General features: G+C 39.0%; 2 protein-coding genes and 1 pseudogene across 4 annotated transcripts in view; 1 reads left to right on the forward strand and 2 right to left on the reverse strand.

Annotated features, from left to right (window-relative positions):
* The first annotated feature begins 481 nt into the window (after positions 1-481).
* On the forward strand, positions 482-1662 carry LOC115622453. Its single transcript, XM_030516396.1, has 2 exons — positions 482-1387; positions 1453-1662. The coding sequence occupies exons 1-2, from the start codon at positions 491-493 to the stop codon at positions 1660-1662; spliced, it is 1107 nt and encodes a 368-aa protein (XP_030372256.1). The 5' UTR covers positions 482-490.
* A 123-nt stretch (positions 1663-1785) lies between these two features.
* The window catches only part of LOC115622534, a 30220-nt gene continuing 18686 nt past the window's right edge, over positions 1786-13319 (reverse strand). For all 3 annotated transcript variants that reach the window (XM_030516497.1, XM_030516498.1, XM_030516499.1), the window contains exons 3-7: positions 5500-5548; positions 4392-4562; positions 3878-4330; positions 2555-2809; positions 1786-2490 (exon numbers count right to left, since the gene is read on the reverse strand). In XM_030516497.1, the coding sequence (XP_030372357.1) occupies positions 2226-2490; positions 2555-2809; positions 3878-4330; positions 4392-4414 (996 nt within the window). In that variant the 5' untranslated portion in view covers positions 4415-4562; positions 5500-5548 and the 3' untranslated portion in view covers positions 1786-2225. The remainder of the gene's footprint in view (positions 2491-2554; positions 2810-3877; positions 4331-4391; positions 4563-5499; positions 5549-13319) is intronic.
* On the reverse strand, positions 11077-13250 carry LOC115622536 (annotated as a pseudogene).

Below are 13319 nucleotides of genomic sequence, written 5' to 3' on the forward strand. Positions count from 1 at the left end.
TGTATCTGGCAACCATGTGTGAATCTTAATTTCACATGTACGGCAATGCCACCAAGAGTGCTGAGCAATCTAAAGTACATAGTGAAATATCGTTTTGCATTTTAGATCAAATGTACCGACGGTTAATTTTTGCTCAAAAATCTATACCAATGAGTGTTTTATTATATTTCTATGTAGAATTGCATATAATATATTTATTTATATAATGAAAATATTTGTATTATTTCATTATTAATGTAGTATATTTTAATTTAATTACACTTTGGCCAGTTTGATAATACCGCCCTGTTGCTTACTTAATAACAACAAATGATGTTTAAGTTTGAAGAACGAACTGTAACCTTATTGCTTAAATGAATCGATAATCCCGATACATCTTTACTATTCACATCTCCAATGTAGATCTCAATCTCATAAGCGCACGAAGTCCGTACTTCCCACGAAATATCAATCAAATATCCGAGTTTTTAGTTTAAATCTGCTTTTAGAAATGACTTCTAGTGATAGTGAGTGCGAGTTTACTTTCGGGGAAGGCATAGAGTATGCCTTGCAAGAAATTTCAATTGACTCCCAAGATCGTCAAATTTTCACAAGAGACGCGCAGACTATTCAGAATGCGTTTATCCAAGCCATATCGCGCTACGATCCCACATTCAAGAATGCCTTCAGAGGATTAAGCTTGGGTGGTAGTTTTTTGGACGATATTCGTATTGAACTACCGGATGAATTCGACATGCATGTTAAGATTGTATTGCCTTTCGAGGTAGAGCCAATCAGAGTGTCCAATTACCCAGGATATGTGTTTTTGCGAGTGGGCAATCGCTATGCTAGACACCATTGTATCCAAACGTATGGCGCCGATGGAAAATTTATTAATCGCGAACTGATTCAAACGTGGTTTCGCACCAATATCAGCGCTGTGATGAACGAACTTCAAAACATTCGTTGTGGAAATAGGTCGTATAGTTTGAAATACACAGCCCACGGCTATGGAGTGGCACATACTTTAGTGGCTACGGAGCGTCGTCGACGTCATCGGAAAATATATTTTGATTTTGTTCCCGTCTTCGAGTTCGAGGCATGCGAATGGCCCCGACATTTTTCCAGGGTACCTAATGCAGGTCGTACCTGGCTTGCTGTGCCTCGCAAATATATGGGGAAAAATGTAAATGATTCCCGGTCATTTATGGTGTGTGCTCCCCACTGGGAGCGTCTTGTATTGCATAAAAAGCAAAATTTAAAGGACTCACTACGACTGATGAAGGCCTTTCGAAATGCGAACGATATGCCCCATCTGGTCAGTTATATGATAAAAACATTGTACCTTAATGCTGTGGAAGAAAGGAAAACCAATTGGAACCAGGCACCTGGACGTATACTCATTCGTGTAATTATGAAAATAAAGCTCATTTTTAATCATTTCTCTGTAATTGAAATGATTTTTTCTTGCAGTTAATGGTGGAGTTACTTATGGATCTATTAGATGGATTTCAAGAATTTTACTTAGCTCCAGATCACAACAACTTTTCCAACATTAGCCGCGAGGAGATCCAAGAATATAAACGCATTGTTGGACGAACTCTGAAGAAACTTATAAGTCGTCGTAATGCCGATTACCTTACCTGGGACGATTTGTCCAACTTCTTTGGTGTAGAGTGTTGAGTTCAATTGAAATTAGTTAGGAAGTACAATAAATCTGGTACAATTTTTTTTGTCGATAATATTACATTTCAATTGCCAGTAGAGGCTCCTTAAAGATTCTTTATTATAATAACACTTGCATAGTTTATATTAATATTTTTTATTGGTTTTATTTCGCGTGTTAAAAGTATTTTGGTTAGAATTTTAACAAATTTTCGTTGCTTGGGTTAGAGGGCCAAAGAGACAATTTAAAGTTTGACGCACATACGTATGTACTTTATACTCGCGCTTCCCTTCTCAAATATGGCAGATATCATTAAATACATTATATAATGCCGCACATTTTGGCAAATTTCTTCGTTCCGTACTCTCACTCTCTTTCTTCGCTATGATTAAAACATACAAACTAGCAAGCAGCTTGCAGCAGGTACGTTGAGGCCTTGTTAATAACCATTTAAGACTAAGACCTATGTATTAGACAGATATACATACATATATATTTGTAGTATGTACTATTTATTACACAGACAAATGTCGGCTTGTGCAATGCATGTTGTCGCCTCTGCTATATCCTTCGGCGTGTTTCAGTAGCGTTGGCTTTCCCGATCCGAATACTTGCCGCTCAGCTTGCTTACCGAATAGCGATCCGAATAGGCATCATATTTGTCCGCCTTGTAATTAATCTCCTGTGGCGTATAGCCTATATTCTTCTGCCAATGGCGCGTCCAATAGAGGTCCTCGTTTCGCACCTGCGACGGCGTCTTTGCGTCGCGACAAACATATACACAATACACCATGCAGCCGATTAGCGTGAGGAACCCAAAGATGAGAAAAATTATGCCCAAGATCCTGGTCACCGATCGGAAGGCGATTAATTGAAATTTAAGAATTTAAGAAAGAGATATCGACTTACCACACATAGAGCGGCTCATAGAATTGCACCACAACAACAAACCCCAAGGTGACCAATATTAGGCCCAAATTGAGTAACAGCATTAGACAGCAGACGCCCTTGACATTCGGACAGAAAGGGTTCGGCGCAGACATGGTCTCGATCTTCGCGCCACGTTTTGTGGTCGAACGTGCGCTGCGCCCTGTCTTCGCCGTGCTGGCCACTGAGTAGACACTTCTTGGTGCTCCTCGGGACATGGGGCGCTGGCTGTACCGACTAGGAAAAGAGAATATGTATGATAATCTGATGGGTTTCTGATCATGTAGATATATAAGATAGATCCATATCTATTAGGAGTCATATGTTCATGTCAACCTCACGAAATAACTTTATTAATCCATCGACTTCTGTTGAACTATAACAGTCAGGGATATCTAACTTGTAGACTTGCTTTATATTCCATATGTACACTAAAAACCATATGATGAAGCCTGATTCAGGTATATAAACCTGGCTTAGAAACGACCGGTACAAAAGTCCATCTCAGTTAATTAAAAAACCTTTTATTGCGATAAACGATAGGCAATTTTCCTGTATAACTTTAAAGCTTCATGCCTCACTATATCATATAGTAGGTGACATTAGAACGAGCTGTTCAAAAATCACTTTTGGTAAGAACATTTATTTGTATTACGATATTGTAACGAGAAATAGAGTATTTGGTTTTAATAGTTTCTTACTATTTTTCAAATTGTATTAAAAATCGGTTCACTTAATAGTATATAGGTGAAATAGAAAGGATCCGTTTAACATTCTTATTTGGTATGAATTTATTACACCCTGTAGCCGTAGGGTAAAAAGGGTATATTAGGTTTGTGCAAAGTATGTAACATGCAGAAGGAAGCATCTCCGACCCCATAAAGTATATATATTCTGAATCAGCATGACGAGAGAAATCGATCTAGACATGTCCGTCCGTCCGTCCGTCCGTCCGTCTGTCTGTCCGTCCGTCTGTCTGTCCGTCTGGATGAACGCAAGGTTCTCAGAAACTATAAAAGCTAGAATAACCAAAGTTGGTATCCAGATTCTCCTAGGTCCGAGAAAGGACGAGTTTATTTTAGCGTTCTCTCTTGTCTTTTTACTTCGATAATGTAACCTAAATCATTTATCATTTATATTTTTTTTAAAACGTCTCACTATTTTATCGTTTAGCCGATCTTCAATAAAAAAACGATCTATTTTTTACAATTCCTTAATAATTGATATCCATAATATCTTTCATATTGAGGCAGAAAATCAAGAGAGCTTATCTGTCATTATAAGGGACCCAAGGTTTCTTCTCACCTGATTTCAGAGGGCGCCTTATAGGCGGCACTTGTTACATAAATGTCACTGCCCGCATCTCCTCCATGATCGTAGCTTAGGGCCGACGGAGCGCGCGGTGGCTGTCGTGTCGGTGGCGGCCCCAACGAACGTGGTCCGCCATTGTCCGCATGCGGCGATAAGCCAACCGGTGCCGGCGAACTGGACAGACCCATCTGGCTGTGGCTATAGCTATGCTGCAGGTTCTGATGCTGTTGACCATTGGGCGTGGCGCGTTTCTTGCGCGATGAATTGTATTGGCCCTGAGCCGATGGCGAGACGCGTTCGTGTGCCAGCGTATATTCGGAGTAGGTGCGTTCGGAGGGGGCCCGATGCGATTCTTCGCCGTCGGTGGAGTAGCCGCGATTCGAGTGCACGTAGGGCGGATCTGGCGTAAGTCGTCCGTGAGTGGCCACGTAATGGCCACCCTTTAATCTATCAGAAAAGCGATAAATAATGACAGAAGTTGACTTTGGCTGCTACGGAGAGTTCTTACTTTTTTACGCGTCTTTCGTGCATTTCACTGTGATTCTATGTGGGCTTGGATAGGGAGTGATGGTGGGCGTGTACTTGGCCTGTCTTTGTCCTTATATTTTTGGCTACCTTATTGTCGTTATTAATATGTGTCGTTGTCGTCAAGAAATCGCTTAGCGCCGGAACTTGTATTCTGTAAGCAGACAAAAACAGAACTTGTGGTTAATTAATAGTACCCCCAAAAACACCCAGAGCCAGGGTGACCTTTCAGCAATATGGTTGGTTGGCGTCAACTAAAAAGCTGCCACAAATTAGGCGCCACCCAACTTTTAATTAGCTCGATAAAGTTGTGACTGCATTTCACATACAAACACACAAATGCATGGCATTTCAAACCATGGTGACGGGTTAGTTGGATTAGTACAGTGAGGAGTAGCTATAATGAAATAGTTGGCCCGAAAAAACAGGGAAATATACTTGTATGTATATATGTACATATATAAATCTGAAAGGGTGTGGATGAAGGACTGAAGGACTGATTAATTGTGGAACTGCTTGATAATTTGAAAGCAAAATGTATACATCTTTTCTAGCCCAAATTTTTCCACATAATTACTCATATTTTTTACCTCTATTTTGTTTGGTTTTTTTTATAGTTATATATATATATATACATATATATATATATTTTTATCGTAATCACCTCAACCTATTAATTCGTTGTACCAGTAACCATTTTATAGTTTTTAACATAATTCGTCCACAAAGAAATTTTAAAAATTAACGGAGTTAATATATGTAGATATTACAATAAATATCTTTAAAAAAAAAATAGGTTTAAGCAAGTTCCACTGTTTCTTAATTCATGGAAGTAGTTGAAATATTTTGGTGTCCATATGAGCTTTTAATTGGACATTTTCTCTCAAATCTTAATTGGCAAGCAGTTAGAAAAACTAACTTTGCCGAAAAGTTCTATTCGGTTTGTTAAGCAATTTTAAATGGAATTGGGTATTTGTATTCCCAAAAAATAGGTGTTCCCCATATAAATTTATGAATAAAATAGCAGTGTTTTAGAATATACGTTAATTAATTGCGAGAAGAATAATAACTATCTATTGGCAAGCACTTACTGATTTAATAATTCGTCATCGCAGAGCCCAATTTCCTGCAACTACAGATCTGAAATTAAAAAAAAGTTGTATTTAATATTGAAGGCTCTTAAGCATTATTCAAATTTTCTATAGCTTATAATTAGAAGAAAAATATATAATATTTTCCATTCATTTTTTAGAAGTATTAAGTCAAAAAGTTGTGTAAACAGAACAAGTTAGAGAAAAAAATCATTCACACACCACCCATTCATCAATCTTAAGAATGCTTCAAAATATCGGTTCTCAGAACTACAACACATAAAAGAGCTCCAATAATAAATGTACTTCGTAATTTAAGAACTATTTTGTTTTGCAGATTGGTTGTAAACAATTTTTGCTTTGCTTCTTTTGAATGTTTGTAAACAATGGCTTCGATTGTTTTTTCAATTTGAAATTCTGAGCTGTTCTGACAACGTCAGCTTTTTTCTTGTCATTAAACTCACTATCACAGTCGTGGCATTATGTTCTCGGGCTGGTCCCATAAGACTTGCTTGTGCCATTAACCCCGCCCAGAATCAAGTTGCTTGCCTTGTCTCCTTCTTATTTATGTTTACTCATTTAAAGACCCTGATATACATACATACTTGTATACTTGTATGTAGTGCGGTTTCTTGCAATTTATTTTTATGTGTTCAATGATTTGGGGAGACTGGGCTCTTTGTATCGAGAACTGTCGGGCACACCCAAAAGCGCGCTTTCTCACTCTCTGCTCATTTGAGCCTACAAAGTCAGATATTGGAATTGAATCTCATGTCGAGAGAACTTTAGTTTACCTCCTGCCCCCATGGTCTGTTGTGGTTCCATCCCATCAACACCTTGAGTTCTGGGAACCTCTTCTCTGGCATCATAACTGGCGCCCACACGCAAATACTTACACATATCCACATACATATATAGTAAGGTATGTGTGTGTGTGTGTGTGTGTGGCATTGCAGTTCGTTGTGCCTTGGCGCCTTCGCGAATTCACAGCCACAAGATTTGTTGCCTGGATGTTAAAGCTAGAGATGTGCGTGTATTCGAAAATCCCGATCGTAAAAGGCAATTCAGTTCCGTGAATATTGTGTGCTAACAAATTAATTAAATAACTATCGTGAAAATGATGAATAAGTTATATTGAAAGCGTACAATATCCACGATAACCCATAAGATGTGCAGAAGAATGGGAGAAATCTTTCAAAATATACAATTAGAGCTAAGGATGCTTATGTAAGGAGTATCTAAGTAATTTAATCGAATCTAATAGAGAAATTTAATGTGTTCTTCAGTTTTAGGCTTTATGTTGAAGTCTTTTAAAGTAAAATACGGAACATATATTCTGTTATAAATAATATATTTTAAGGATTTCTAAATCTACGAATATAGCCAATTAAATTAGCTTACGGAATTTTCTTTGGAATAGGTAAGCTCAGTAGTGTAACTGCAGCTACTAATTGCTGATAGTTTTTTGTATTAACTCTGAGAATATTATACCGCCAAGTACATTTTTTTTTTTGTAAATATCTTTATTTAAGATCTGTCCTAGGTTGGACAATTATTAAATTTTATAATAACTTTGACAATTTTGTAATAAGCGTGATTCGTTGAGCTATGCCAAGCCCCAATCGAATTGCGAGGAATATAAATTTGTATACGCTCTTGCTTCTGAAAAACTTGGCAATTTTTTCCACTTACTATTTTTTAAAATTTGTTTACCATTTTCGTTTCCGTACTACAATCAAGGGAACTAGCTTGATAAATATAAATATAACAATTCGTGCGCGATTGTGAAGCGAGAAGTTCTAGTGGAATAGAATGGTGAATTCCGCAAACAATATGTGGCGGAAGGCCTTTTGAATTATTATGATCGTGAAGTCAGATGTTTGTTGTCAGACGCACATCTCTGTTTATTTAAACTTCTGACGCTGCCTTGTCGGACAACAGCGATGACAAATTTCTTTTACCAGTTATCGGGGCTGTGGCAAGTTTCAAGTTCATGCCACAATTTTGCATAGAAATATTGAAGTTGCCGGCGCTGTGCAATTCATCACTTAGTCACGTACAATTGGGCGTGAATGGGCAGGCGTGCCACTTCAGGCAGCAAAAGGAATGTCGATGTCGATGGCGATGGTGATGGCGATGTTGGCTTGCGGCAAGGTGACAACAATGCACTTGACATGGCTTCCATTGCCAGCAACAGGAACAAGACCTTCTTGCCACCTTTTGGCCAACTATCTGAGCAAGCCGGATGTGGCAGCAAGATAAGATAAGCGACCAACTGGTTGGTTGCCACAAACTTAATTACTAGTTTCTTTAGACTGTGCGTTGATTTCATTTTCTACTCTTTTATTTTGCTTTTAGTTTAAATTAATATTATTATCGCCTGTGCTGTTGATAAAATTGAGTTATTGTTTCGATTAGGCCAATTAAAGGGTGTCCGCCCGGCTATCTGCCGCGTTCTTTCACTCCAGGCGGCTTCTTTGTCTGCCGGAACATCATACATACATACATACTATATATAGAAGTATATAGATACATATGTATGTGCAAATATGTACACGTGTAGGTAATACCCTTGGGAAGATCGGTGCTCTCTGTTTAGCAATGCAACTACTGACAGTCGATGCCGACGCCCTTATTACACATTTGACTGTTAAAGCCAATTGATCGTTCGCAGTCCGTTTGGCTGCCAGCCGCCGGTCAATCGCGAATCGCGATACAATTGTTAGTTGTGCAGGGCTCTATTCGAAAGCCTTTTGGCCGCAGTTACTGATTTAGGTTCGAGTTCGAGTTCAATGCAGTGATTTTCCTATGCACTAGGGACTGGTATCCTCCACACACACACACACACACACACACACACACATGGATATACAGACATTTATGGTGTGGGCGGCGCCATCATCAAATGAAAAATCGACCGGAGCTCGAATAAGCCAAGTGAGGAGTAATTCTGGTCAAGTCTGTTCAGTTTTGGGCGCCTTGGCGTTTTTGGCAGCGTGTGTGTGGTCGGTTGCTATTCAGTTCTGTCCATTTCTATCATTTGCTCGGACATCAAAGCCCTTTTCAACTCCCATGCGTCGTATTTTTACATGCCGGTCTGAATGCCTGTCAGTCGCTCTCTCTCTCTGGCCATTGGTGTGTTTGCACGACGCGGCTTTGCTTTTGAATACCCTCTACCCGAAGGGTAGTGGCGGGTTTTGGAATCGTTCAGTTCAATGAAACACTTAAGCTACAGTGCAGCCCCTCAATAGAGGACCGGATATTAAACTAAGTGCTTTGCCTTCATCAAAATGTTAGCTCAATCGTTATAAACAATTATATTTTATATTCAATTTGACATACTTGGGAGTAAAGTAGATAAAGCCCCTAAACGGGGTATGCAGATTCTGTAATGCTCGATGAATGTCAAGTTTAAGTTGTCAGGCTTATGTAGAATTAGAGGGTAGAGAGAGAGTATAAAACAGTCGAGTGCGCACGCAATTCTAACATCCGTCATTTTTTATACATGTCTATATACTTAGTTTGTATGTAGTATTATTTGGCTTTGCTTAGGTTTTTGTTTTGTTAGGCTGCAAACACTCGCATGTAAGTCCGTTTGTAGTCATCGCTTTGCCTTAAAGCCTGGTTATATCTTTGTGATTTTTTTTCTTTTTTTTTTGGTGTTGTGGTTGTTTGGCGCAAAAATGAAATGCCATTAAAAACTGTTTGCTTTCATATTTACCTTGGGCACAAAATGTGCTCAACGCATTCAAATCGAATGCCACAAAACATATACGATTATATAAATGTGTGTGTGTGTGCGTGTCTGTGTGGGTGTGTGTGTATCTCAGGGTGTGCGTGTTATAACATTTTACGCAACATAAACAACATTAATAAGCCGAAAGCAGGCAGGACGGGTCGTCTTCTCATGCATTTGCTTTAAAAATTACTTCGTTCATTGTATGTACTTATTTCGCACATTTCTACATACATATGTACACACTCGTATCTACATAAATACATATATACATACATACATATATACATACATATGTAGAAGCACATTCGTGCGTACACAGCCGACAAAAAAGATTACTACAAATTGGCGGTTTGTTAAAAAAGTAACATTAACAAAACTCTAATGAAAACTTGTATGTACAAGATTAATTACACCTATTAAGGGTATAATTGTGTTTTTAATACCCTGTACCCGAGGGGTGAAAGCCAAATGTATATTGTATGTATGTAATAGCTACTAAATACATATGTACATATTTGACCAGCATGTCAAGACGTCTTCTATCCGTCGTTAGCACTTCTAGACCTGTTTAGCCATAGCTAGGGACACCACACTTGGTATGAAGACTTTTTCATACACAGCACAAGTGTAAAAACCATATAAGTTGGCTCAATATTTTATGTAGCTGCCTTAGGACCGATCAGTCCAAAAATCATTCATTTCACATTAAGACATCTTTGGAAACATTTTGCATTTCTATATTGTGTATACTTCCTCTTGATACTCGGCTGCTATTGTAAAAAATAGCTGCCACTGAAAAGATCGGTTCAAAAATCACTTTAAGTATTAAGCACATTTCTGTTTATTTTGACATTGTAACCAAATGTGTTGTTCATGAATCATATATAGTGCCTCATCGTAATTTCATGAGTTTTTATTTTAATGTAAATTACAATTTGTTAAATGAATTACACGGTATTATCTTTATTATTATGTCTAATTAATGCAACATTTGATTCAACTTATTCAGCTAATTTTGTATATTATGTTTTTTAACTTTGCGTTCGTAGAAAGAAACCATGGAATAAAAGTTCTTAAGTCCTTTTGCATAAACATAACCTTTTGTTGGGTGTACAGCTGCAAATCTCATTTTGCAGAACACGTTGGCATTTTTCTTTGTGTTCGTTCTCATCGAAAAAATTTCATAATAATATGAAAGGGATTTCCGTTTATGCGCCCAAATATTATTTTACCTGGCCGGCTCGTAAAATCATGCGTTTGCCAATTTGACGGCCTCAGTCGAATACGTGTTTGTTCTACAAAGCCAAAATATATATACATACAAGTATATACTCGTACAAGCTTATGTATGCATGTTTGTATATTTAGCATGTTTCTTTTTTTTGGCGTCGAAAATGGCACTTCTTGGCCGATTTCACAACTTTCGCTCTCGAAACAAGCGACTTCCGCTGTGCATAAAAATTGAAACAAAGCGCTGCTAGAAACCAACTCAGCTCAACAAAAAAAAAGAAGCAGAAGATAAAAATAGTAAAATAAATAAAACAAATGCTATAAACGCCATGCAACAATGGTCTAACAATGGCCAACAAACGGCCGCAGCGGAAGTCGTTACGAAAAGCCGCCAAGTCAAATAAAAAACAAAAACGAGACGAGAAGTTAATTTGTAGCAATTTTCGTTACAAAAGTGAAGTGGGAAGGAAAGGGGGGGGGGGTTGACTGGGCGCCACAAAAATGCAGCAAACATCGCTCTGTGGTCAGTGGAGCCAAGTGTCATAAGTTGAATCAAAGACATGACCATGGCCATCAAAGTCAGTCAGTCAGGCAGTCTGTCAGTCCCATTGGAGGCCTTTGTCTAGGCCTCGGCGTCATTTTCTCATGGTTTGTTGCTGTGTGCGACCCGCTTTATGTAAATTGCACAAATACTACGACAAATTTAAGGTGCGGTCGAGTTGCGGCTTAGAAAGTTCCCTTTTCGCATATCGTGTGTGTGTGTTGTGTGCCACAATTTGCGTGCAGAAGCTTAAAAATGAATTTGCTGCCACTTTTGATGATGCAGCTGCTGCGGCCATTTATGTGGGCTCAGGTTGCACGAAAAGCGCACAGATTTCCTCCTGAGATTTGCCCAAACTTCCATATGGTTACAACCCCCAAGTGTGTGTGTGTTGTTGCGTTTACCCGAAATGTAAAACTCATGAGGCTTACATTCTTAACCTACTTGTATTAGGACCTCCATTTTCATTGATGTAATTGCTTACAACTTTTCAGTGTATGGTCCGATTTAGGCGTTCTACTGCAATCAAACCTCTTTAATTTAATTAATTGAATACATTTTAAATAAATTGTATTTAATTAATTTTTAAAATATTTCTTTTCTTTTTTCTGGCCCACTCCCAGGCCCACTATAGGGTACTTAAGAGTTCAGGTCGCTCTACTCTAACATTCCTTTCTTGTTTTATTGATAATACTAAGCAAACTGCTGAAAGCAGTAAATGCCTTAAAACTGAAACTATTCGCCACACGTCGTATTTAAAAGGTTTCTTTGCTTTTATGGTTTGTGTTATCTAAAGAAGAGGTGCTATATAGTACCTTCACAAAAATGATACGCAAGAGCAATTGTTCTCTCTGACGTCAGTAAGCAAATGAATTCAAAGTATCTACATTGTAGTTTATTGCTTAATTGCTTAACACATTAATTCTGTTTGCTGTCAGCGACAATAAGCCCCGGAGGCTATTTTCGAAAAAGCGTATCAGAGTTTGCTATTCTCGACTGGCCTATATTTATTAATAAATGGTATTATGAGTGCTGCGATCTGCTGTGGGTGAGTGATGTGCACGTGATGTTCTCCCGGCACTTCATGGAACTCGAAAGCAGGATTCTGTTTTCGTAACATTCCCAGTACCAGGACAACACTGTCGTCCATATATTTAGAGTGCTTGGCCCGTATCACCAAATAGGGAATATTGCGAATGCGTCGATTCGCTTCTATAACGGCGCCAGAGTTGTCTGGAAAGCGAGTGTAGTGTACTAAGCGTGAATCGCGAGAAATATAAAATTTTGTTGGATCTTCTGCAACAGGAACAGTGCACCGCTTCACTAAAGGCTGGGCAAGATCGCTGCTGACCGAAGGTGCTGGTCCCCAGCGATTGTTTGGCAGATCCTCCTTCGAGTAGAGTTTGGCAGGCTTGCCGTGTTGATTGCCGTGTCATTCGACTTGAAGGTCGCCATTAGCAAATCCATAGCAATAATCATATCCACCTTCTGTGGATAGAGGCCGGCATACAAGTTCGACGCTACGGCCCCGAAAGAGTGGCCCAAGAGTGAGACACGCGGCCATTGGAAATGCCGAACGATGCGATGTATAATGCTGACCCATTCAAGAACGGAATACTGCATGCCGGGCGGGTATGATGAGGATCTGCCGTGCCCGGGCAGATCAATGCATAGCACACCCACATGCCGAGGCAGCAGTGGAATCAGTTGATGGAACGTGCCCATGTTGTCCATCCAGCCATGAATGGCTAGCAATGGGCGCACAAAATTATTTCCATACCAGCGGCAAGAGATTTGGCCCCACGGCACTTCTATTTCAAAGTCAATAAACTGATCTGGCAACTCGTCCTGAAACACAGTGCGAACTTTCTGGCTTTTGTTGTTATTTTCGGCACTCATGTTACGACCGCGTTTTGTTCTTTTAAACTATTCGTCAGAAATATTATGCAGAACACATCTGCCCAAGACGTTGCTGAGCAATAACTGTATAACTCGAACTTAGGCTCTGGCGAAGCTTTGCGGATTTTCACGACACTCTTTTGCTCTCAATTACCAAAAAATATAACGGTTCTTATTGCTCATTTATTTGGACACCAGCTGATTAGAGGAAAGCTTTCGTCAATTATTTTTAAGCTCTATTTGGTAGTTTTTGGTATGAGGTCTACTATTTCGTTCATATTTCCCTCAATAATGAAATTGCTTTAAAACCAAATCGATTTGGGCGATTTTAAGGTACTTTAGGATTCGTAGAAGTAGTTCGCCAATTTGCGGAAGTATCAACCTTTAGCTGCCGCAGCTACGAACGCAATA

This window comes from Scaptodrosophila lebanonensis, unplaced genomic scaffold, assembly GCF_003285725.1.
Source record: "Scaptodrosophila lebanonensis strain 11010-0011.00,11010-0021.00 unplaced genomic scaffold, SlebRS2 tig00000043-arrow-pilon, whole genome shotgun sequence".
Lineage (NCBI taxonomy): Eukaryota > Metazoa > Arthropoda > Insecta > Diptera > Drosophilidae > Scaptodrosophila > Scaptodrosophila lebanonensis.